This window comes from Amphiura filiformis, chromosome 5, assembly GCF_039555335.1.
Source record: "Amphiura filiformis chromosome 5, Afil_fr2py, whole genome shotgun sequence".
Classification (NCBI taxonomy): domain Eukaryota; kingdom Metazoa; phylum Echinodermata; class Ophiuroidea; order Amphilepidida; family Amphiuridae; genus Amphiura; species Amphiura filiformis.
The window spans coordinates 36,645,268-36,672,524 of record NC_092632.1 but is presented as its reverse complement, the minus strand read 5'-3'; the positions used below and the strand labels follow the sequence as shown (position 1 = coordinate 36,672,524).

The following is a 27,257-nucleotide window of genomic DNA, read 5'->3' as shown; positions in this document are numbered from 1 at the left end:
TCCAAAGAAGAAGATACCTCTCACACAAAGGGAACTCATAGGACAGGTAAGATAAAACACAAGTATCATGTCTGGTGATAAAGATGACCCAAAGAAGAAGATACCTCTCACACAAAGGGAACTCATAGGATAGGTAAGATAAAACACAAGTATCATGTCTGGTGATAAAGATGACCCAAAGAAGAAGATACCTCTCACATAAAGGGAACTCATAGGACAGGTAAGATAAAACACAAGTATCATGTCTGGTGATAAAGATGACCCAAAGAAGAAGATACCTCTCATACAAAGGGAACTCATAGGACAGGTAAGATAAAACACAAGTATCATGTCAGGTGATAAAGATGGCCCAAAGAAGAAGATACCTCTCATACAAAGGGAACTCATAGGACAGGTAAGATAAAACACAAGTATCATGTCTGGGGATAAAGTTGACTCAAAGAAGAAGATACCTCTCACACAAAGGGAACTCATAGGACAGGTAAGATAAAACACAAGTATCAGGTCTGGTGATAAAGATGACCCAAAGAAGAAGATACCTCTCACATAAAGGGAACTCATAGGACAGGTAAGATAAAACACAAGTATCATGTCTGGTGATAAAGATGGCCCAAAGAAGAAGATACCTCTCACACAAAGGGAACTCATAGGACAGGTAAGATAAAACACAAGTATCATGTCTGGTGATAAAGATGACCCAAAGAAGAAGATACCTCTCATACAAAGGGAACTCATAGGACAGGTAAGATAAAACACAAGTATCATGTCAGGTGATAAAGATGACCCAAAGAAGAAGATACCTCTCACACAAAGGGAACTCATAGGACAGGTAAGATAAAACACAAGTATCATGTCTGGTGATAGAGATGACCCAAAGAAGAAGATACCTCTCACACAAAGGGAACTCATAGGACAGGTACGATAAAACACAAGTATCATGTCTGGTGATGAAGATGACCCAAAGAAGAAGATACCTCTCATACAAAGGGAACTCATAGGACAGGTAAGATAAAACACAAGTATCATGTCTGGTGATAAAGATGACCCAAAGAAGAAGATACCTCTCACACAAAGGGAACTCATAGGACAGGTAAGATAAAACACAAGTATCATGTCTGGTGATAAAGATGACCCAAAGAAGAAGATACCTCTCATACAAAGGGAACTCATAGGACAGGTAAGATAAAACACAAGTATCATGTCTGGTGATAAAGATGGCCCAAAGAAGAAGATACTTCTCACACAAAGGGAACTCATAGGACAGGTAAGATAAAACACAAGTATCATGTCTGGTGATAAAGATGGCCCAAAGAAGAAGATACCTCTCACACAAAGGGAACTCATAGGACAGGTAAGATAAAACACAAGTATCATGTCTGGTGATAAAGATGACCCAAAGAAGAAGATACCTCTCACATAAAGGGAACTCATAGGACAGGTAAGATAAAACACAAGTATCATGTCTGGTGATAAAGATGACCCAAAGAAGAAGATACCTCTCACATAAAGGGAACTCATAGGACAGGTAAGATAAAACACAAGTATCATGTCTGGTGATAAAGATGACCCAAAGAAGAAGATACCTCTCACATAAAGGGAACTCATAGGACAGGTAAGATAAAACACAAGTATCATGTCTGGTGATAAAGATGACCCAAAGAAGAAGATACCTCTCACACAAAGGGAACTCATAAGACAGATAAGATAAAACACAAGTATCATGCCGGTGATAAAGATGGCCCAAAGAAGAAGATACCTCTCACACAAAGGGAACTCATAGGACAGGTAAGATAAAACACAAGTATCATGTCTGGTGATAAAGATGACCCAAAGAAGAAGATACCTCTCATACAAAGGGAACTCATAGGACAGGTAAGATAAAACACAAGTATCATGTCTGGTGATAAAGATGACCCAAAGAAGAAGATACCTCTCACACAAAGGGAACTCATAGGACAGGTAAGATAAAACACAAGTATCATGTCTGGTGATAAAGATGACCCAAAGAAGAAGATACCTCTCACATAAAGGGAACTCATAGGACAGGTAAGATAAAACACAAGTATCATGTCTGGTGATAAAGATGACCCAAAGAAGAAGATACCTCTCACATAAAGGGAACTCATAGGACAGGTAAGATAAAACACAAGTATCATGTCTGGTGATAAAGATGACCCAAAGAAGAAGATCCTCTCACATAAAGGGAACTCATAGGACAGGTAAGATAAAACACAAGTATCATGTCTGGTGATAAAGATGACCCAAAGAAGAAGATACCTCTCACACAAAGGGAACTCATAAGACAGATAAGATAAAACACAAGTATCATGCCGGTGATAAAGATGGCCCAAAGAAGAAGATACCTCTCACACAAAGGGAACTCATAGGACAGGTAAGATAAAACACAAGTATCATGTCTGGTGATAAAGATGACCCAAAGAAGAAGATACCTCTCACATAAAGGGAACTCATAGGACAGGTAAGATAAAACACAAGTATCATGTCTGGTGATAAAGATGATCCAAAGAAGAAAATACCTCTCACACAAAGAGAACTCAAGGAACAGGTAAGATAAAACACAAGTCATAATTCATGAAGTCATAACAGTGGGGTTTCTTTCAAATTACCTTGTTATTTCAGCTCAAAATGGACAGGAACCTTCCCGACAATTATTATTAGTATTATTTCAGCATTTTGAGTATAGAATAATAAATTAAAAATTGGAAGGAAATCCTACATTATGGCTTTAATGTCAAAATATTTTTAAAACTTATATTTAAAAATTACATTTTTGTGCTCTTTATGTCTTTCAGGGCTTGTTGTTCTTTTTTGCTGGCTATGAAACAGTGTCTACTACCATGGCATTTGCAGCATATGCCATAGCTAAGTATCCAGATGTACAGAAAAGACTACAGGAAGAAGTAGATGAGATGACTTCTGAAGGGGAACCTGTAAGCTATGATGCAGTTTTCAAGATGGAGTATTTGGACAAAGTCTGGTGTGAATCACAGCGATTGTGGCCAATTGGATTTTTGTAAGATCAATTTTTGCTGCATCTTGATGAGGTGACCTCTTTTGCATACTATGTAGGCCTAATATACTTTGGCTACATGCATTATAGTATGTCTAAGTATTACTATTAGTATGTTGAAGTGAGGGATTTTGAGTACAACTGCTGTGGCATGTACTATTATGTATGTACTATTATATATTGTGCAGTACTATTATGGTACTGCAAAGCATAATGGGATACTCCCTTCAGCTGTTGTGGTAAGAACAATCAATAATAGTTTTGCATAGACTGCCCTGTGTCTACTTCCAGGTTGGTGCCTCTGGAAAAGTTGTTGATAGAAGGTGCCACTTTCTTACTGAAGAATCTTTGGCTCTGAAAAGAGCTGTAACAGTGAATTCCCCTTGTCCACTGAATGGCCTTGTAGACAATCATCATCATCATCTTCCGATACTGTGCAGAAACCTCCGCTGGAGTATAGTCGCACATTAGTCTTGTCTTTGAAAGTTAACTTGGTGGAAAGTAGTTTTTTCTACAAAATTTTTTTGTTAATTTTCTTCATATAGGTTGGAAAGAATGTGTAACCAAGAATTGACATTCAATGGGAGAACGATACCTAATGGCCAGTACCTGCAAGTCAATGTGTTTGATATCCACCATAATCCTGAGCATTGGACTGACCCACACACATTTAATCCTGAGAAGTAAGTTTATATTTATTTATTTATTAACCATATTTAAACAGGGTAACCTACTCAACAAATATTACAAAACTGATTTTCAGTAGGGCCCAGGGACATAAACATAAAAACATAAAAACACACATACATTATAAAAAACAGATGAAATTGAACTTTCATAAACATACAGCATTAAAATACAGTATTTTTGTGATAAAGCAGAAAAGTGATTGAGAAAATCATTAAACTGGTACAACAAGTTGTACTACAATTAAAAAGGAGAACCTTATTGTCAATATGCAGATGTGTAGCTTTTTTATATTCGAGTGAATTGTGTCTCTTGCTGTACAACATGTTTCCAAGTCATAATGTGCAAAAAAATTGGAGGAAACAAATTGAATTGGTCAATTCTGCAAGACAAATGTGCATCGCAACACAAACGTGCATGGGTACTCTGAGACATATTTTTCTTCTTGTTTTTTATGTATATGTGTGGAGCCACAGGATCTAAAGATTGTCTAATGTATGTATTGATGATAAGGTGCTGGAATGAAATAGCAATTTTCTTTGTTTTGCCTTATTTGTTCTGTTTATAATGGAACATAATATCAGAGGGCTGACAGTAAATTTTGCTGATCCCTCCTGTACTTTTCTATGTCGATTTAACACACGATTCCCGCTGTTGTTTTGGTTCCACTTTAGCACCCCCGGTACACGCATGGAAGTCGCCATTGAGGTTTTAGCACCCCGGCTTCCATGACTACGCGTTCAGCATCGCGTACAGTACGCGCTCCCAACTGTCAATCATTGAAGGTCAATCACCTCGAGCTTGACAACGATATCTGAATAGGCTATCGCCAAGTCTTACGGGTATCTTGCGCGAAATTTAGGTTAATTTTCGTGGATGAAACAGAATTTTTCTTGTATAAATCTTGGCCCAGATAGCGGGATTGTTGGTTGATTTAATGCATTTGATAAATTAAGTTCATGGATGCGCTAAAAAATATAATTAAAAGTATTAAAAAAGCTGTTCAACATTTGAAAAAAAATGCACTGTAGCAGGCTTGAAAAAGTCTAACCGTGGATGCAGCAAGCCACGATTTTCATGACTTGAACGCGGAGCACGGACGCGATTTAGCCGGTAGAAATCGCGGTAGTGTTCCAGGCCTACGCGATGGCAGGGTAATGGCGGCTTCCATACTTGTATTACTTTTATAATGAGCAGTCTACCGCCTGATAATATGGTAATGGAAACTAACATTTTGTGGGAAAAATACAAGTCACATATAATTACATATAATTATAATGATGTATATTCATAGTATATACATAGCGGTAAATGTAAATAGAAAGCAAAATAATACTTCTATGCTACTCAAATTTGGTACACTCACCAGAGCGCTTTTTTGCATTCTATTCACATATAATTACTTGTAGAAAATGTTCCAACTCTCATCTCTCTCACCCTTTTTCTCTTTGAATCAATAGCTTCAGTAAAGAAGCCAAAGAATCACGTCATCCATGTGCCTTCTTGCCATTTGGTGCTGGACCCAGGCAATGTGTGGCAATGCGGTTTGCCATCTTGGAAGGCAAGATGGGTCTGATACGTATGATGCAGAAGTACAGCTTTGAATTGGATGCTAAAACACCGGTAATTATAAATAATATACTGTGTTTTCTGTATTAAACGCCTCCCTCTTATAAACTCCCCCCTCCAATTTTTCAATGAAGAATTGACAAAAATGCAAAAATTTCCATGCCATTGTGTGATTAAGCTTAAAACATGCATCAGTCATGTCAGTAATGATCGCCAAATTGCATGGACAAAACCTATTACGACTTAAACTTCCATCTAGTGTATTCCCTAATTATGGTAGAATTTCATCAGATTGCATGATGATGTACTTATGGATGTAATTTTGTTGTACTTATCACAAAAATATCACATTTCCTGTGATTCCGTGGGCACCGTCATCAGCAGTAGTATTCGTATTGTCGTAAATCCCTCCTTTCTACTGGAACACCATCAGGAATTTAAACCTGATGTTGAAAAATTCACTTCTATAAACACCCCCCCCCCCCTTTTGGATAAATGCACCCCCCAGCCATTTATTACAGACAACAAGGTATTGTCAAGAATATGCTAATTATGTATATAGTCGATTCCAGTGAAAATGCAGCAAACTCCGGGGGGAACACTGACAAAACCAAAGCAACCCTGACAAATGCAAGCTAGCGTATAGCGCATAGTGACCACCTAAAATGGCCAATTATAGATGTTGGTGGTACTTCTAAGTAAATGTAATTTAGATATTTTTTTTATTTTTTTTATTTTTCGTAGGAATATATATATGAGTTGTATAAAACAAATTATGTTTTTTTATTCAATGAAGATATTTTCATGAGGTGAAATATGAACTGTTCCAGATCTCACCTAATAAAATTTTAATACTCATAAACATTCAATATTTGTAATTATTTTGCAGACACAACCAACTACAACATTTGATATTACAAGATTTATTTTTTCCCATTGCAGGATCTCAGTGATAATTCCCATTTTGATTCAGCATCATCCCTTTATCCGTCAAAAGGCATCCATCTCCGTGCAGTACCAAGAGAATAGAAGACGATACACGCAACCAAGGATTTAGATCTAGATGTGGACAATTTAGTAAGCTTGAAATGTATCTGGATGAAGAATTTCCTTCTTAAATCCAAAAATTGACATGTAAGGTTTCAAGGTGAATGTAGCTGTCAAGATTTTTCTGTATAGTCTGAATAATATGTTGTTAAAATTATTTATAAAGGGTAAGGCAAAAAAAAAAGATTTGCCTCTCAAACCTGTGCGTATAAGTATCTGAAAGCCTTGTGCATAGCCCTATGGGTTGGCATTTTTTACTGGCTTAAAAAAAAAAAAGCAGCGACAAAAAAAAAACCACCAAAAAAAGTAGGCTAAAACACATAAAAAGCTTGTTTCAAAAAACAGAAAAAAAAGCATAACACTTAGCTCCTTTGCAAAATGTTTGAGAGAAAAACCCTTTTTGTTTGGCCTAAATAGATTCAGTTAAAAGTCTTGAGAGAATCCTAGGTCTTTGTTTGCTGGTCTTCACAAGTATGTGTGAGTGTGTGTTTAGATAGGTGGAAATCAATTCTTAAATGTTGATTAATTAGATGTATTATAATATTCTAATATACAAATAAAACCTCACCCTTTATTAAACTCATGTAAGTGCTTCATTATATTTTGATGGTGCACAATGGAGGGTAACATGAATTGGTGGAGGGTGCATTTAAGTTGGCTCAAGGTACCTGTGCAAAATTGAGTCAGCTGGAAATGTTTCTTGATGAAGAATTTAATTCTGATGTCCAAATTAAACTTTCCAAAACTTTCAAGGGAGCATGCTGATCTTATCTGAAAGATGTGGTCTATACAGTGCTTCATCTCTGAATATTCAGTTTACAAGGATTATCAAAATTCTTTTTAAAGAAAGCAAAGAAACATGTTGTTATCTTTTATGACTTTCACTAACAAATGTTGGAAAACAAAAGCAATACAAATGCATCCACCACCAAGGAAAATTAATTTATGTGCCAACTAAATGTTTTCAAACGTTCCGTTCACTACCAGGGATTGCAATTAGATTATTGTATATTTTTGTAACTTCTTTTTTGATTGGCTATTGATCCTGGATGTGATACACATCAAGGCATTACCGTATTCATTCCATTAACCGCCCATGCCCCTATAAGCACCCATCCAGTCATTTTACCGTCAACAAGTAAACTGTCATATTATTAACTGCCTTTGCAAATCTGGATCATTGTCTGAAACATAAGGCACATTGATGATGATGCATAAATATTTGGGGCCGTTTTTACTACATGCAATTATGTAAACAATGTAAAAAATAAGCGCCCACCTAAAATGACTTTGTTAAGCACCCTGGGCGGTTAATGGAATGAATACTGTCATTATTAAGCAAATAAAATTTCATGTGATCAAGAAATATGAATTGGATATTGACTGTATAATTTGTTCATTTTTTTTATAATTTTCTCACATTTTGAGATTTCACCATGGTAGACTTTGCATTTTTGTAAAACGGCAATCAATGTTTGATTTGAACTGTGTATGGAATTTTGACTGTAAGTTAAAATCACTTTTCCTGACATTGGATTTATTTCACAAAATGTATGAACATTTCAATGAACACCTTATCATTTGTTGAAAAATTACAAAACAGTATGTTCTTATTAATAAATTTATTCTTATAATGGCATAATGTACAATTAAAAGTTAAATAAAATATTACTATAAAAACTAGACCATAAATACTATATGTTGTTTGTGTTACCTTTTGAGTGTTATTTTACCATTTTACCAAATTCTGTGGTATTCTTCTTCCTGCATACTTTTTGTTTTTAATGTGCTTCCCTTCAGTACATAGGACCATGAGTGAACTACCCTACCCTGAATACAGGTCTTCCATACATAGGCTAGGCCTACCCTAGGAAATCAAAACCTTAACAACCAAGGTACAAACTCTCTGTTGTGTAGAGAGTAAAGTATGTCCCAGAATGACTAGTACTATATGATATTCTCCCGATTTATAAACAAATGAATTTAATTTGATGAAATTTGTACTAGTCACCAAAGGCTTGAGTCTCTTGTATTTAAATTGACCAAGTGTATACCCCGCTAGAGCAGTTCTGCTGGGGTGAACCAAACCTGCCCGGTTATCACATTAATTAGTGACAATGTTACCTCTGAATTTAACAATGTTCTAATTGATGTTTTAATGTTATTGCTTCAATAAGAACATGTCAAAATCAGAGATAACCTTGTCACTGATTAATTTGATAACCAGGCAGGTTGGGTTCACCCCATAATAACTACTCTGGCGGGGCTTCCTTTTTATGGCTACTGACTGTAGTGCAATTGTTTTCAGTTAACATGCACTACAATTATGCAAAGCATGTTAAAGTTTTTAGAGTAATAGTACTTACAGTGCTGATTAACCTAGGCTATGAAGGCATTTCAACCATTTAGTGGGAAAAGGTCATTGAACTTTCCACAGAGGGTCAAGTTTAAAATTCTCAAACCTGTTCAAAACCCCCACCACCGTGATCCGCTGTTGAAATGCCTCCATAGCCTATAATGATCAGGGCTATAAGTACTGTATCTCTGCCAAATACTGCAAATTTAACATGATTTGCACAATGTCAACCTCACAATGTTTGATATTGTTATGTTTAATGATCTACTTCTATTGACAAACAAAGAGATTGACTATGTTTACTATGTCAGGGGATACTTAATTTGATGAAATCTGTGCTCGTCTCCAAAAGCTGTGTGGGTCTCTTGTATTTAAATTGACCAATTGTAATACTGCTTGCCCTTGAGACTACTGACTGTAAAATTGAGTGAGATTGTTATGTGTGTTATAAATTTGTTATATTTTTAAGACTGTTTGAAATAGCCCTACCATGACAGGGCCTTTTTTTATCACACATATACACCATGCTATATACTGAGAACTGCTAAAAACTCAGTGACAGCTAGCTCACAACCCACTAACCGCTGTCCCCGAGAATTAGCAGTCACTGGCAGCAGCTCTCTGGACATACTAGCCAGGTTTTATTATATAGCATGATTTTGGATCACTACAGTCAAAAGGCCCTATACTAGTATGGCTAGTTTGAAATGTCGAAATGGTCTACTTCTGTTGACAAAAAATGAAATTTGCTTCATGTTTTACAAGGAGGATACTAAAAGATTTTGAAATTAATTTGATGAAATCGGCGCCAAAGGGCCTTTTGTATTTAAAACTGGCCAACTATCACTGACCCTTTGTACAGTCATCTCAAAACAAGGTTCAACCCAGGAATGTGTGTGTTGTGTATGCCTGTTACACGCATGCTTCAGTTATTGCCTATCCTTTGCAAAAGACTAATTCTGTGTTGCTAGGAAAGCATGAGAAATAAATACACTTTTTGTGCATGTGTTTGCAGGGAGAACCTAGTTTTCTAGATTTTGGTAGCAAGATGGTGGATCCGTGCAATGAGCAAATTATAGGCCTATTGCATATTGCATTATGTAGGCATGTTGCCCTTGGGGTCTACACTAAGTCCCCAGCAAACACAAAACGGTTTTGACTTCATTCGCAAAAGGTTAGAAAAGGTTGCCAGAAAACGTTTAAATGTCGGATTATATATAAAGAACATATAAAGGGTATAAAACGTTTTCATAACATTCAAAAACATTTTGTTGATAACCTACTGCAAATATTCTAACATAATGTTATTTAAGTGTTGACAAAATATTTGGCGAAAAATGTTTGCAAAAAATATTTTACAATAATATTTTGAAAACATTGTTGTAGTGTGTTTTCATACAAAATGTTTTAAAACGTTTCCCTGACCTTTATATAACCCGACATTTAATGTTATTAAAACATTTTTATTTAAACCAAAACCCAAAATATAACATGTTTAAAACGTTTTAAAAACATTTTTGTGTTTACTGGGTCAGGTTTGTGTGAGCGAACTCAAATATATCGCAGTAATACACATAAGAGACTTTGTGTGTAAAATGAGCGATGTCACCAGGTCTGAATGCTCGTCAGCTGAATTCAAGCATGCTTAGAGGGCACAGGCATGAAACATTCCAATCTATGTGTTATTAATCTATGGCCTACATGCCCTTGAAGATTCCTCATAAATTGTGTAAGCAGCTGATGGACCATGCCTTGTGCGATTTCACACCAAACCTTAATTTATCCTGTTATATCCACATCATGATTAAAGTTCTCTTGTTATGACTTAGGGATTCAATCATGTTTCACCGTTGTTCATCACCGTTTAACAACGATGCGGCCGTGTCGTCTGCTTGGTTTACTTCGCGAGGGCAGCTTTAGCTGCCCGAGCTAAGTAAACTTTCGCAGACGCGCTGGACGCGAAGCAGTTAAACGGTGATGAACAACGAAACATGATTGAATCCTTTCAACAACGAAAAGAAGCTAAATATCGTATAATTCACGATTATTTTACAAGGAATGTCAGTTAATCATTGCCACTCAGCCTTACAAAAACTTCGATGATTTCTCTTTTGATATCAGCAATAAAACTACAGAATAAAACGGCAATGTTTAGCCGCTCAGTACCTGAAAAATACTGAATTCAACTTGTAAGCTGGCATACGCACAAAGGTTCCAGGCATGATTTAATTTTACGCGCTGTCGCAGCGTAACGCCAGAAGTCTCGCTTCAGCGTCTGCGTATACGCTACAGTAAAAGTGTGGGTTCATCACGGTTTAACAACGGTTGGCTCCTGTACAAAGGTATAGGAAGAGTTGTTGAATTTGTGTTCAAAATGTCAAAATGGTCCACTTCTGTTGACAAAGGAATAACGTACATAGAGTTTCACAATCATGAATGTTACCTTTAGTAAACAACTTAACCATCCCTGGTTATAATCCCGTCTCGGTAAAAACTGTTAGAAGACACAATAAAATTGCAAAACTCGCTAGAAAATAAAAACTGGTTTATTGAAAAGACAGCAATCCAGCAAATAGAAAATTATTACTCTTAGTTCTCTATAGGATGAACAAATTTAAAACTTTCCCCAGAGTAGCTAGTGTACATAAACATTGAAAAAAAAACCCACCACAGTGCATCTGGCTGGATTCGAACCGACAACCTTCGTAATACTAGCAGGATGCTCTAACCAACTGAGCTAAAGAGCCCGGCTAAAGAGCGGAAAATATAAATATTTAGGTATTAGGTTCATCGCATTCCTAGCGGAAGGCATCAGAATTGCATATTTATAACAAATGTGACCATCCTCCACAACTGATGTCGCCAGTGCCACTATTGAGATATGCTCCATCGAACTTAACAATCAACAATAGGAAACAAAGGATTTATTGACTGTTTTATTGATTTTTCACTACTTAAATGTCAAGTACTATAGACATGATATACATCATTTTAAAGCTAATTTCAAGCAGAATATTTTGGTCGAATATCTCAAAAATGATGATTGGCGACTTCAGGGCTCAGTTGTGCTGAGGGGTCACAAATACACAAAGTCACGTAAGTGTTAAAATTATTATACTTAGTTCTCTGGGTAATAGGATGAACAAATTTAAATGTTTCATACTTATGTGACTTTTTTTGTATTTGTTATAAGTATGCTGTTCTGATGCGACGAACATCATTTGAACCTAATACCTATAGATTTATATCTTCATCGTGCTAGTATTACGAAGGTCGCCGGTTCGACTGGCCAGATGCACTGGGTTTTTATTCAATGTTTATGTGTTTATCTTGGCAACTTTATACTGAACACATGACAATAGGAGCTAAATACAAGAAGACACACATACCATTAAAACGAACTAATTAAGGTTTGTTTAATCACAACCAAGTTCATTTTATAAAATCATACATAATTTATGACTAATTTTGACAACCAAAACATACCTCCCAATATCTTATATTAAGCTTGTTCAGATGATCGCTTGTAAAGTCACTTGTAAGTACATTCCAATGTAAACTTGCAAGTAGTGCCCGTCTAAACGCACTCGCATGTAGCTACATACAAGTTACTTTTGACGATTTTACATATCTTACATGTAGCGAGCTACATTCGAATGTAAGGCCAGTGTGAACAAGACTTGCATGTAACTCGTATGTAAGCATGACCTTGATGATCCAGTCCTATTGTGGTTGTGTATCATGGCATAATTTACCAGTGAAGAACACGCTTGCTTGTGATTACAAGTAAGTCCTGTGTGGACACACACTCGCTTGTAGCGTAATTCAATTACACCTTGAATTGAATAAAGCTGAATAACACCATTGTTAATTTTCTTTCTCTACCCGGCATGCTCAGGCGAACTCTGCGGGTTTGATCTCTGACCGGAAGGTGATCATTTGACATTTGTCCCCGGCACCTAATGGTCCTAGTGACCAACTATAAATGGTCAAAATTGCTCAAGGCATATGGCTATGATTGCTCATTATGAAAATGAGATTACTGAAAAAATAAATAAAGAGAACAAACAGATTGAGCTACACATATTCATGAGCCCCCCGTAAAGTTACACAGCATGTATAGAAACAGGTATACTACATCACTCAGTGATCCCATACACAAAGATAACAAGCTATATCATGGCAATCAATCAAACAGATTGCATGCAAATAAATGCCATTGAAAGTGGACCTTGAATTGTGTAATTATTTAAACACTGATATTTATATAGTATGACTCATTCTGGGCTAGACTCTGTAGGCCTATAATATTGTGTGCAACATTAGTGTAATGCTGTTTGATTGTGCAAGTTGTACTGTAAATAAGAACTGAGGTGGTTTTTGTACAGTTGATCATTGTTGAAGCAGGAGAGTTTCCTGGTAGAACCAATTATGTTAGACTTTCGATGTTTTCATTATATGATAGCCTACATTGGCTTAAGCTGCGTTCACATAGAAGTATACTATTCGGGTATTATGGTGCACGTTTTGCAGGTGCACACGTATAGCTTAAATTGAGCATGGCAATTTCATAGTACCGGGTCACATAAGAGGGCATGATTCGAAAAGGCCGTATACCCGCGTATAGTATATTATAGTGGGAATCGTGCGCGTTCGATTTTAGTGCAGCGTATACTGTCCTAATTTTTTTTTTTTAATAGATGCACTATTTCTGCACATTACGATACCTCATTGAATGCAATGTTACCTCAAGAAGTTAAGTTACAAGCATTTAATCAGACGAAGGTTCAGTTTTAAAATTGGCAAACTGACCTATACCCGCCTGATCGAATAGCGTAATAGTATACTTCTATGTGATCGCAGCTTTAGGAAGATTTTCAACATGGGGGTCTGAAAATTTAAAATTTGTTAGTGAGCCACCCTGGGGGTGTCGAAGGGGTTCCCCCCTCTGAGTCAGAAAATTTGGCAAAATATATAGGTCACAAACACCCATTTTCCCTCTATATTATCACAATTTTTTAACTTTACTTAGGATTATTGGGGGGGGGGGCTGAAAGGTATTCCAGCCCCGCACCGAAATTATTGAGGGGGCTAGGCCTAGTGTTTGTAGCTGTTTGTTTTAGGCCTATAGCTTAATTTTAAATATTTATAAATGCCTCAATCCTTTTGCCTCCATGGACCAAGTCGTGTCACATTATCATGATTATATCATAGACCATTTAAAACATGGTCTATGATTATATAATAGGGCAAGTGCTATTTATAGTTTCTTAGCTAATGATGGAATCCTGACTAATCTTGTTATCAGTACTCGGCCTTAATTTATGTCGTACTACTGGTCTATCACAAATCACTAGCCAATTTATCGGCACTATTCATTTATCACCTTATCACATAACATTGATTTACCTGTGCTGTGCATTAATAGCAATTAATGCATTGAGGTTAGTGTAACTGTGTGGCGTATTGAGTGTACTACAGCTTACTACCATATAGGCTAGCTGTGTTTTGGTTATGATCAATTGTCATGTGCTATATACTATAAATTGATCTGCATGGATTAATTACCAAGGAGAGGATTGCTGTATAATCATTGCCTGGAATCAGTGTACTATACACTGGCGAAGTTACGTAATTAATCGGATGAATTACCATAGCAATAGAGAGTTCCCGTGTTTTCAAGCGGAACGGACTACAATAGTGTTTATAACGTGATTCGAACCGCCGTATTCCTCATTCCTTTGATTTGGTCAATGACCCTATTGGTGCTACATTCTACAAAATAACATTTGCTAATTATTGCGCGAGTGTTGGTATTCTGAAAATTGTAAACGGAGTTTAGGTTTCCCTCCAAGATGGCGGGTAACCCAAAACACGGGAACTCTCTATAGGTGAAAACAATTTTGAACATATCGCGCTGCACTACAAGCAGATTACACTCATCACCTGTGTATGTCTGCAATCATAGATTGAATACAATACTGGTCTTTTCAAAGATACTAATCATACAGGTGCAAGTAATCAGCATGATATGGTTCAATAAAGAGGTGCAGTGCGGTATATTCAAAAATTGTTTTCACCTAATTGCTATGGTAGTTAATCCGATTATTACGTAACTTTGCCAGCGTATAGTCGAATCCAATGAGCCAAGTGATGGTCAAAATTCAGTTGGCCATTACTGGGTCCCGCCTGCACAAAACTGGTATTGTTACTGCCCAATTGGATGGATTAAATCCGCTTAAAATTGATGTTGAATTGCATTGTGTTGTAAACTTTCATCATTCTTTTGTTTACGTGTAACCATGGAAATAAGAGAAAGACCTCTTATTCTCTTATTTCCATGGTGTAACACGGGTGATGGATATGCACATGCAGGCAAAAGCAATAATTTATATTTTAGTCGGGCTATTTATTCATTTTATTGTGTGATTATATCTATTCATTTTTGTGCAATGAAGAGTTTTCACTTATGTCTACATAGTATTTGAACTTTTATGTTTCTTTCACATGGTTTACTAAATTGACATTGTTTTCTTATGATCCATAAAACAATTGTCAGACACACATGAAATAGCTAAATTAATGAAAAAAGCCAAGATTGACTTAATTTTGATGTCGTCATTGGTGATAAATCCAAAAGTTTATTTATGTTATTAAGCATTATGTTGCTAAGTCTAAATCTGTTGGGGTGCGATAGTGCACTCACTATAAAGTACAGGCAGTGGCGGATGCGATATCGCCATTTTTGATGTCGCTATTGGATTAACACATAATCATGAAATCTTCGCAACAATTCTAAATTTGCTATGTGGGATTGTGGTGTCAAAGCAAGATTATCTTACTCTAAAACCGTTGGGGTACGACAAAGTACCCCACTATAAGTATGTCGTTTTTCAATTAATAACTTCTAACCATCTATTTTGAGGGCTGTCAGCCTTGTACTTCGCAAGCCTTGAACGTCACATGTCGCATGTCCTATACCGCCTGATAAAATATGGTTTTCATTCTTTTTTGCACATGGATATGATTATGTTATGATATAGCCTTAAAATTACATATGGACCCCATTGGATAACTTCATGAGTTATCCTGGCTCATTGACTTGGTTCAGTGTTTGTTTCTTGTGTGATGTTGCTTGATTGCTAATTTGTTCTTGCATATACTTTGTACTGACGTCAATTCTGTATCAAATAAAAAAATTATAAATAAAAATTCCATAGCGTTGGGAGATGACCCAATAGTTAAAGCACTTGCCTCCCACGCAGGAATCCCGGGTTATATGATTGTTTTCTTTTTCTATCCAATTATCCATTTTAAAATTCATGTTAAAATATATATTGCACTGGGAAATATATTTCAGAGGCTCTGGAAGATTTTCAATATTGGGGGCCCAATACCTAGCCCAAATTATAAATTATGGGGGACCCAATGGTACTTTTCCATTTTTTCAAAATTATTGCCCCCCCAGTTCTGGAGGCACTGTATTTACCCTTTTTTCTGTAACAGTACTGCACGGGTGTGAATAAGAGTCAAAATCGTACCTTGGGGAAACAATATAGTGCATTCAACATCCGGGCAGTGTTGCTGTCATGTCTGTTTTTGCTTATGACATTGGCTGTTTCTGTATTGAAATGATGTAGGCTATTGTTGTCTGGATGCACAGAGAAATTAAAACCGGGGTGGGGGGGGGGGGTACTCAAGTTAAGTTTTGGTAGGGATGTGCCGCTGAGAATTTGAAAGTGGACCCATAAGTATACCAATTTTTCAAGAAATTTGGACACATTGATATACCAAAAGTCAAAATTTTCGGCCGAATTTAACCCAAATTGTCTTAGTTTTTACAAATTTTCCCAAAATTTTGGGAACATTTTGCTAGATTAAGGAAAAATTGGGCTATTTTCCAAAAAAAATTGAGAAAATTTTGAAAAAAGGACCCATTCATATACCAAAATAGGCTTTGAAAAAGGGGTCATTGATATACCAAAAGGCTGAAAATGCTACCCATATTTGCGGCACGGCCCAGTATGGTCATTTGTACTGAGTACCCCCCCCCCGGAATTAAATAGTGCCGCCAAGAATGATATACACACAGGCCCATCGGAAGCAAATTAAAAGTGGTACGGCCCACTTTGGGGGTTTGGGATGACACCCTCAGCGGGGTTTGAAGGGACAGAGCCCCTCATGGGGTTGAAGGGGGCGAAGGCCCCTGGAAGCCCAAGCACTTTTGAAAATGAAAAGTACAATTTCAACAGTAAGTTAACAGCACTAAACTTCAAAACTAGGACATTTCAAATAAAATGATCAACCATAAAACATGTTACCAATTCATGATAAGACTCGATTGCAGTACACATGATACTAAATTCGTAAGTCACACCTAAAAAAATGTAAAATCAACCATTCAAAAATCACGGGAAGTTAAGTTATCATATTACACAATATTGTACAAATATTGATTGTTTATGAGTACAATGGAAAGATATTATTTTCATGAGGTGAAATATGGACTGTTCCATTCAATTTTTATTATTATTATTATTTTTTAGGCTAAAAAGTGGTATGGCCATGGCCGTACCAGCCGTAGCGGTTCTGATGGGCCTGTATACACAAATGGTCAAACAATGTTTCTTTCTTTCTTTTTTTAAAATTCTTTTCTGTGAATCGTTGCAAAATTATCTGAAATATGTATATCATTATTTACACACAAAAATTAGTGCTAGGGAACATGCGCAATTGCTAATATTTCAATATTTTGTTATTATATTTATAAAGGTGCCATCACCATGGATGTACAAGTTGAGGAAGAGGTGCAGATTGAAGCAGAATCTAAATCAATATCAATAACATGGCTACTTATCTACACAGGCTTGGCATTGCTGGTTGCGTAAGTTTAATTAATTTTGTTCATATTTGTGCGCAGGTTTAGTTATTTTGTTTCAGTAATACTGGCCTAACACTCTCTTATAGTCCAATGTGATATTAGGTGTAGGATTACTATAACAGCAAAATTCATATATTTTACCTAATTAGCACCGTCCCTGGACCAAAACAAGTATATTTAAAGCACTGTACTTTAAATATGCTTTCTAAACAACATTCAAGTGTGCGACATTTGGAACGATGATAAAGTACCTTTAAAGTACAAATAAAGCACAATGACCAGAAAAGTATGTTTAAAGCATACTGAAAAAAGTACTTCATACCAAACAAGCATATTTAAAGCACTGTACTTTAAATATGCTTTCTAAACAACATTCCAATGTGCGACATTTGGAATGATGATAAAGTACCTTTAAAGTACAAATAAAGCACAATGACCAGAAAAGTACGTTTAAAGCATACTGAAAAAAGCACATTTAAAGTACTGTACTTTAATTATACTTTATACCAAACAAGCATATTTAAAGCACTGTACTGTACTTTAAATATGCTTTCTAAACAACATTCCAATGTGCGACATTTGGAACGATGATAAAGTACCTTTGAAGTGCAAATAAAGCACAATGACCTGAAAAGTACCTTTAAAACATACTGAAAAAAGCACATTTAAAGTACTGTACTTTAATTGTACTTTATACCAAACAAGCATATTTAAAGTACTGTGCTTTAATTATACTTTATACCAATTTAAATGTACAGTGGAAACAATATGAAATCTGACAAAATTCCTGATAACACATACTCGTAATCAAGCCCCCTGAATATTTTATACAATTATATTAAGACCTCAAAAAAATGTATGAGGTTCCATACCAACGGAACATCGTACACCATTCAGTAAGGTTATAATTATAAGCTTAAGCTTACCACATTTATGGAGCTTATCAAAGTATTGGTAACACAATTATATTCACAAGTATACATTACCACTTACCAGTAACTATCTCAAGCCTGTATTTAGTCCATTAAGTCCTTCATTTTATATGAATAGGTTTTATACATCCATTGCAATACAACCTTAGCACAACTGCCACAAGATGGCCGTTGGTATTTTTCAAATCCAGAAGAATGTAGCCATGTGACTTGTACTTGTAAACATCATTTGACCACATTAAAGTACATTTAAAGTACTCTTACATTACTGACAATACCACCAGGAAAATCAGTCCAGGTAAAGCATACATAAAGTACTGATTAAAGTATATTTAAAGTACACACTGATGTTCAAAATTTGGTTAAGTCCAAAGTAAGCACAATTAAAGTATACTCATTGACACTGGGAAAAAACTAAGTCCAAATAAAGTATAGTTAAAGCATAAAAAATTTCACATATTTATCAAAATATTCATAAAGTATAATTAAAGTTATATAAAGCACATTTAAAGTACCTTTAAAGTACAATATTTTTCTAGGATATGAAAAATAAGCACATTTAAAGTACACTTTATATGTTCTTATTACCCTGAAAGTATAGTTAAAGTACCCATAAAGTACAGATAAAGTACATTTCTAATGTGCTTTATTTGGTCCAGGGGTGGGTCGTCCAAAGATAACAGGTTTTCAAAAGTGTGTGTGTTTGGGGGGGGGGATGGTCTCAAATCCCGACTCCTCAAAACGTTTCAGCTCATTTCGCTCAACGTAATTGATCATTATTAGAACCATGGGTCCAAAGATAAAGCCAGTGGTGTCCACAGGTTTTCAAAAGTGTGTGTGTCTGGAGGGGGGGGGGGAATGGTCTCAAATCCCCCGACTCCTCAAAACGTTTCAACTCACTTCGTTCGCTCAACGTAATTGATCATTATTAGAACCATGGGTCCAAAGGTAAAGCCAGTGGTGTCCACAGGTTTTCAAAAGTGTGTGTGGGGGTGGTGGTCTCAAATCCTCAAAACGTTTCAGCTCACTTCGCTCAACGTAATTGGTAAACCCGTGATTTTTCACAGAAAGTTAGAGGCACAGGCCCCCATGCCTCCTTTCTTAAATTGTGCATGCCATTGAGTAAATAATTTTAAGGGGAGCTTATTATTTACCAGTCAATCACATCGAATTTATTAATATGAATTGATTAATTTGTCTAATGACCATGGGCAGCGCCATAACCAGACCACTGACTAAGCTATGCTGAGGGATCTATTACCACACAGTATACACACAAGTCTAGGAATTTTAAGAACAAATTTCATGAAAATCACATGAAAATTGGTGTGTGAAATTATAATAGTTTGGGTGAATGAGATTTTTTCATAATGTTTGCAAAGCTAAATTTACACATTATTTGCTGATGGAAAATACAAACAGTTCATAAAATTGTGCATTGGAACTGGGAAAGCTCACTGTTATTTTAAAGGAGTATTTCGTGATCATAGCATCCTCTTTTTATGACAAAGCTTATTCCCAAAATTTCAGTTGATTCTGATTTTGCGAGTAACACATCATTATGTGTATTACACTGCTCCATAGACAATGTGTTGTAATTTCATTCTGGTATACCAGAACGAAATTCAAATTTCACGATATCTTTGCTGAACGAATTAATCTGCAAGAAATGTTTTGTACATAAACATTATATAGCCAGAGGTTTCCAGTGATATAAAAATCTCAACTTTTTTTGAGAAAAATGGGGGGATAAATGTACCAATGTCCTAAAAATGTCAAAATTGTGTTGTTGTTTTTAGTTTTGCCTCCAAATAAAATTGAAAAAGTAAAGACTTGGAAAATATAACTACTGTTCTGTTTCATATGGGTGTTAAATGAAAGGAACTTATCTACATCTACATGTACAAGGAGGTCATCATTTCATTGTTGAAAGACAAACTTTGTTTGATTTTATTTGTATAAGTATGAACAGACAATGACATTTCAAAGATGTTCAAAATTGCACTGGTACCTCTGTTTATGTTTAAAATATCATCTTTTAATCTTATTTTTTTCAGGAATCAGGTGTACACTCTAACACATTTTTGGAGGATGGGAATTAAAGGCCCGCGTCCACTTCCACTTCTTGGAAACATGTTGGCAGCTAAAAAGGTATGGGGTAATTTTGGGTGTTCAGGAATTTGAGGTCAAAGATCATGTAGGGGTAAATTTGAGATCATTAATGTTACTAATTTACTAATCTACTTTGTTTATCTCTTTGGTTGTTGATTTGTCTTGCATGCGTATGATGCCGTAAATTTGCTTAATGGTTTATTTTCCCCAATTTTGTTGGGACAGGGCATCATTCCAGCATTGGATAACTGGTCAAAGAAGTATGGCAAATGTTTTGGGTAAGTACAGAAATTGTTTTTGTAATGTTCATAAATATAAACACTTGTAAATCATACATACACCCCTGTGTGTGTTTGCTGCCAACCATGGACATTTGTTTATTGCTATAAACCACTGACATGTGTATGGTGTTTTCATTGCCTAACCATGGACTATAATGGTGTATGTTGCAAAACAGAATTTAGCCATAAACTGCTGACTGTGTTTTTTACATGTATGGTCTGCTGTTTTGAGCAAGTATCGCTCAAATGCATTCTGCATGCATTTGAGGTCTATTGCAGCAGTTTGAGACCGAGGACAGTCCTCAGTTGCAGGTAAGTCCACAGTTTATAGTGAAAAATATTATGTGTGTCCTCGTTTGCAGGCAAACACCGATGCACCCCCTACTTATACACACCCTCACTTGTTTTCACCCACCACCATGTTTTTACACATGTAAATGGGACATACATAATGTATGATAAACTGGAACTGTCCACGGTTGTAAGACTAAGACTTATTTAAGACGGTGTCAAATAGCCTATGATATTCAGCCAATAATAAATGTCAGGTTCATGGTGCGGCAATCATGTCACAGTAACCACCAGCAACCAACCATTCACAGCAACACTCACCTTGAGTGTCATTTGTCTTGCAGTCACTATGGACCACAATGGCCTCATCCCAATGGCATAGTTCAATAACCTCCAATAAACAATCATAGTGCAAAATTTGATCTCAAGTTTCAGAGTATGAGTTTTTGTACCCAAATTTGCAAAGGTCATTCAATGAATGTGCAGATGTATTGGGGTTAAAGAACTTTGCCTTGATAGATGAGCATGTTGTGGATCCTAGTGAGCGGACACATGATTTACATTTGTACTTGGCCTTTTCAAGTTATATTCATCCCAGTACAACTGCTAACATAATAGTAATACCTTTTGTGAACTATCAATTCTCACCAACAGATATGGTGAGAATCATTTGATTGTGAAAGTTTACATTATGATGTTGACAACTTTTTTTGCAAATAACTCAATATTAGCAACAAATTGCCCTTGACCACATCACATTTCATGTTCTTTTTGTATTATTTTGTCTCTGCAGCATATTTATGGGGAAGATACCAGCGTTAGTAATATCAGATGCTGATATGGCCAGGCAGATTCTCATCAAAGATTTTTCAAGCTTTCAAATCAGACAGGTCAGTTGATTGTTTTAGTTTACACTTCTGCTACACACAATGGCATAAATTTTTATTTTGACACTGGGGTATGAGGTTGTAAAGATTTTCTGGAATATCATTGTGAATCCAGTGCCTTTTGGCAAGTTATGGTACAAATACGTGCAACAAATTTTGCCATATTGAAGCTAAAATGGTGAAATATGGTGCAAAAGTGGCTTGGTCTCAAAACAATACTTTTATTCTGTACATAATTAATAGAAGAGACTTCCTAATGGATTAATCCTAATTTCAAAATGTGTGTCCTTTTTAGCATTCATACGTCATGTTTATACCAAAGCACACAGCAATTATCATTACTCAAGTATTTGATAATATATGTGACCAAATTCTTTCGCTCCCCCTGTATACCCCTAAACGAGTTTCACCTCAGCAGCAAAAATACCACTTGAACAGGGATAATGCGCACTAAATTTTACTTGTTAACAATTAAAATTCTGGCCACACTTCTAACACATAGAAGGCTTCTAGCATCTCATCTAGCCTGTAGAAAGATTATGGAATTATGAGAACCATGTCAAATGCAATAAATAATGAGGACCTCATGTGATGACGTTTGTTCTGAAATTCTCCCTTAATTTTATATTTCTATTGTAGATTCAATCATTTTCAATGCCCTATATAGAGGACACTATAATGGAAGCTTCTGGTGAGGTATGGAGGAGGAAAAGGAGTTATATCAGCCCAACATTCAGTGGATCTAAGATGAAACAGGTTTGTATGTGGTGAATGGATGTGTTTGTTTTTGTGTTGAGCATATCTGGGTGTGGATTACATGAATTAAAATTGGGTACATGCCTTTAAGGGGTCAAAAACTGACCCACCTTTATTGTAAGCAGAAATATGACCCATTCTTATAGTCAAGTCACAGAATATGGATCATTAATTTATACAAACTTTAAGCACAGTGATTGAAAACATAATCCAGACTAGAGAATGGAGAAGGCAGAATGCCATCCCCATATCTCTGCAGGAGTATAAATACCAATACATACAAAACAATCAACACTGTACAAGAAACTATACCTTCAGTAAAATTCATTTTAAAAAGACAAAAAATATTTTTTAAGGGAAAAGGGAATCCAATTTTTTTTTAAAGCATTATTCGACAGGCCAGTTGTGGTCGTACTTTGAGTAAAATCTTGTATAGGGACCCAATATTGCATGTTTACTTTTCTTTTTGAAGTTTTTAACAAATGCTTTTCTTTTGCTCGCCCCTTGGTGTTATAAACGGGAGAATAAAATCAATATTGCACTTGTTTTTGTCAGAGATGAGGCCTCAACTGCATATTTCAATACATAGAAGTTTGGCGTCATAATTCTGTTTCCTCAAATCCATGATCAAACCAGCATATTTGTTCATCTTGTAGACATGAGCATTATGAATGTTTTGTTCAAAATGGATGGTAAGCTCACTGATAATGATTATTTTGGAAGTGCAGCAGATCAGGTCTTTGCTGGGTAGCCAGGATATCAGGTGGGAATGTGATTCCAGCAACTTTAGATGTACCGGCAACTTGATCGCAATAGAGGGTCCAGGAGTATTTGCTAACTTCACAAAGGGTGTCAAGGATAATGTTGAGAACAGAATTATGGCACCATGTATAACGACTTTGTTGCAACATTACTTTGCAGTTGTTCAAAACATAGTAATGGACTATTCCTATTGTAGCAGTTTAAAATGTGGCCCCATTCATATAGCTGCCTGAATAATGACAGTTTTCTTAAGTCTTGAAGCAAGTGACATTCATGGTGCAATATGCACATACAAACTTGTGCACAACTATAAGATATGGCAAATTAATGCATATATGCATGCTTGAGATGACACCGCATGCACAAAACTGACCAATCGTGTGCATGGAATTGGTGAAATTTTTCATAATTTTGTGAAAAAAACCTCATACATATTGCTACCGGGTAACATGAAAACAGGACCGGGCAGAGTAAATTCACCCATGGGCATCTAAATTTTTTTTATCTAACCCGCAGTAATTATCTCATCCCACAGATCAATTCATAACTAAAATGAGAAAAGAATGAAATTTGAGTACCTGTATTTATCACAGATTTTGGATTTTTAAATCCCTGCAAAATGCCAATTTTCAAACGGCGATATTTTCCAAACGAATCCACCAAATTGCATTCCGATAATCCAGAGTAGGCAGCCATCTTAGAGTTCACAAAAATCATGAATATTCATGTACTAGTATATACAAGGTCACTTTTTCATTCATAAAAGTAGACCGATTCTATCTGATCTTGCCGAGCCATCCCGAGTGCGATCACATGGTGTGGCTGTGACATCATAATTAGCTGATCTTAATATTTCGTTCTGGCTTGAGCCTGATATTAATGCATGTTATCGCAATGGGGATAAAATTCTGTTCCCGGCAGCGGGATGGGCTCCTTTATCTTGTAGCTGTACAAGTTAATGGGACAAGTTTACATGCTTGACTCATATGACAGAATGCTATGATTAAACTCAAGGATAAAGGACAAGTTAAAAATTGGGCAGTAAATGGCAAAAATCAGCCAGAAAACATCAAAAAAGAAGAAATTAACCCATTGGTATAGTGAGGCTACAAATTCGATTATTGTAGGAGTGCAAGGCTAGAAATGACCCACTTTTCATCTTATTATTTTCAGATGATACCTGCTATGAATAGTAAATGTGATATCTTGATGGAAATCTTAAAGAGCAAGGAGGGCAAAAGTTTTGACTCTAAAGAGTAAGTCTCTTCAGTGTGTTAGTGTTCTTATATCCTTACTGGTTTAGAAACTCTTACATCTGGGTTTCATTCAATGTATAAATAAACATGTAAAACATTCGGAAATTATATTTTGAGCACTCAGTAATGCTGGCAGGATATTTCTAAATGGCGGTCAATGATTTCATGACCCATCCGTTAGTTGCTCATAAACCTAGGAATTTATGACTTGACTCACTTGGTATCCAGACGACGGTGGACTACATTATTCAATGTGGCAACAGCCAAAAGCGTAAACAAAACAGACAATATGACGGCAACACTGCCTGCACGATGGACGCAATTATTTTTCCCGGAGCCAAGATCCGTTTTAGCTCTATTGGCCAAAATATATTTCCCAGTGCAATATATACATTTTCACATGAAAATAAATAATTTTAAATTCAAAGAAAAAAAGAAGAAGAAAAATTTTGACCATAGCCGGGATGGGAATCGATCTCGGGACCCTATGCGTGGGAGGCGAGATCCGTAACCACTACACCACGTAAAACACAATGATACAGATAGGGGAAATTTTCAGTATATATCGTAACATATCGTGCATTATTCATACTAAAATTTTTTTTAAAACAGTACTTACAATGAGGTTCACTGGCGAACCTCAACGGATTTAGACTGATAAAATAGTGCTTAATAACATACGTACAGTTTTGGAATAATTTGAGACATTTTTATGTTTACATGTAAAACCAATGACAACGTCAAAATTGAGCCAATCTTGGCCGGCCCCCCCTGTTGGTATCCTAACATGTTTCCTGTTCTTTAAAACCAATTTTTATTGAAATATTCCCAAAAATCAAAAATTTGTAGCTCTAAGGGATCGTTCACAAACATTGTTGGGGGCCTGATGCAAAAAAAAATTCATTGTAAAAATTTTTGGACCTCCCTTTTCAGATCTCAAAATTTCAGGGCCCCTTTTGACATGAAAATTATGGGTCAACCCCATAGAAAAGCATATAAACTCATATATAAACTCAGAATAATGAGCCCCATTATATTTTAATAAATTTGAATTCTTCTCTTTTCTAATCTTTCCAGTTTTTTTGGAGCCTTTGTTCTTGATATTATTGCTTGCTGTGCTTATGGGTTAGAATCAGACTGTCAGAGAAATCCAGATGATACATTCCTGTATAACACCAAAAAGCTTCTTGGCATGAAGACATCTGGTATTATGCTTAGGAGTAAGTATACTGGACAAGAAAAACTGCAGCTTCATGGTCTTCGACACAGTCAAATACTATCCCTCCATCACCACGTCCCTACTCACCAAAGCCATCAACTTTGCCAGACAATTTATCACAATAACAGACTCAGACATAGAGATCACACTCCATTCCCGCAAATCATTCCTCTTCACGAGCAACAAAACTTGGATCAAAAGAAAAACAACTGGAAACAACCCATTCGACGTACCGATGGGTAGTTTTGATGGTGCGGAAATCTGTGAGCTCGTCGGCATCTACATCCTGAACCACATATCCGACATCTTAGACAAAAGCAATGTAGGTCTCTACAGGGATGATGGACTGGCTGTCATCCACAAGTCCACCCCTTCTGAAATGGAATGCATCAAAAAACACCTATGCTCTAAGTTCAGCACAGAATTCAACCTGAAAATCACGGCAGACTTAAACTTGAACACAGTCGACTACCTCAACGTCACACTCAACCTGCAACAGAACTCATTCAAGCCATTCAGAAAACCAGGTGATGATCCTTACATTTAAACGTCAAGTCAAACCATCCACCAATGATATTCAAGGAAGTGCCAAACTCTCTGAACAAGCGTATCTCCTCACTATCAAACTCAGAACAATCCTTCACTGATGCTATTCCACTCTATAAGGAAATTTTATCCAGATCAGGGTACTCCCACAAGTTCACTTTCAATAGTGATCCCAAGCCAAACATTCAGGAAAAGAGACACCATAAACGCAACGTAATCTGGAATCTGAAACTTCCTAAATAGGGTTTAAACCAGCATTACCAAACTTCATGCCAATCAACATCAAATCCTGCATTCAGAATGGTAAATTTATTACCCACGGTTAGACTTGCTACAAGATACATAGTTTTTCATTTCTAGAAATGTACTAAGAGAACATAATTTGTTCGCATATAAATAACCTTTATTATTAGATGAAATAAAAAAAAAACATATTACAAATCCAATTGATTGATGTACAGAGTGCAAGAAAATGATCATTTCAGTTGCAATACAACTTGTAATGAAAACATATCATTGCAAGTACAATAAGTTCTGAACTTTGTTGGGGGGAGCACTTTAATTACAGAACTGAGTACACAGAACTGAGTAATTCTAATTCCTTTGTGTATTTGTTTGTATGTTTCTTCCATTTTGTATTTATG

At 36.1% G+C, this 27,257-nt stretch overlaps 2 protein-coding genes across 2 annotated transcripts in view; both read left to right on the top strand.

Annotated features, from left to right (window-relative positions):
• The window catches only part of LOC140153062 (cytochrome P450 3A24-like), a 39,635-nt gene extending 32,748 nt beyond the window's left edge, over positions 1–6,887 (top strand). Inside the window, exons 11-14 of the mRNA XM_072175664.1 lie at positions 2,814–3,034; positions 3,577–3,714; positions 5,179–5,341; positions 6,230–6,887. Coding sequence (XP_072031765.1) covers positions 2,814–3,034; positions 3,577–3,714; positions 5,179–5,341; positions 6,230–6,316 — 609 coding nt within the window. The 3' untranslated portion in view covers positions 6,317–6,887. The remainder of the gene's footprint in view (positions 1–2,813; positions 3,035–3,576; positions 3,715–5,178; positions 5,342–6,229) is intronic.
• Positions 6,888–17,473: 10,586 nt separating this feature from the next.
• Positions 17,474–27,257, top strand: part of LOC140152162 (cytochrome P450 3A24-like) — a 28,654-nt gene continuing 18,870 nt past the window's right edge. The window contains exons 1-7 of the mRNA XM_072174461.1: positions 17,474–17,574; positions 20,561–20,654; positions 20,841–20,893; positions 21,981–22,077; positions 22,714–22,830; positions 24,766–24,848; positions 25,926–26,068. Of these exons, the coding sequence (XP_072030562.1) occupies positions 17,474–17,574; positions 20,561–20,654; positions 20,841–20,893; positions 21,981–22,077; positions 22,714–22,830; positions 24,766–24,848; positions 25,926–26,068 (688 nt within the window). The remainder of the gene's footprint in view (positions 17,575–20,560; positions 20,655–20,840; positions 20,894–21,980; positions 22,078–22,713; positions 22,831–24,765; positions 24,849–25,925; positions 26,069–27,257) is intronic.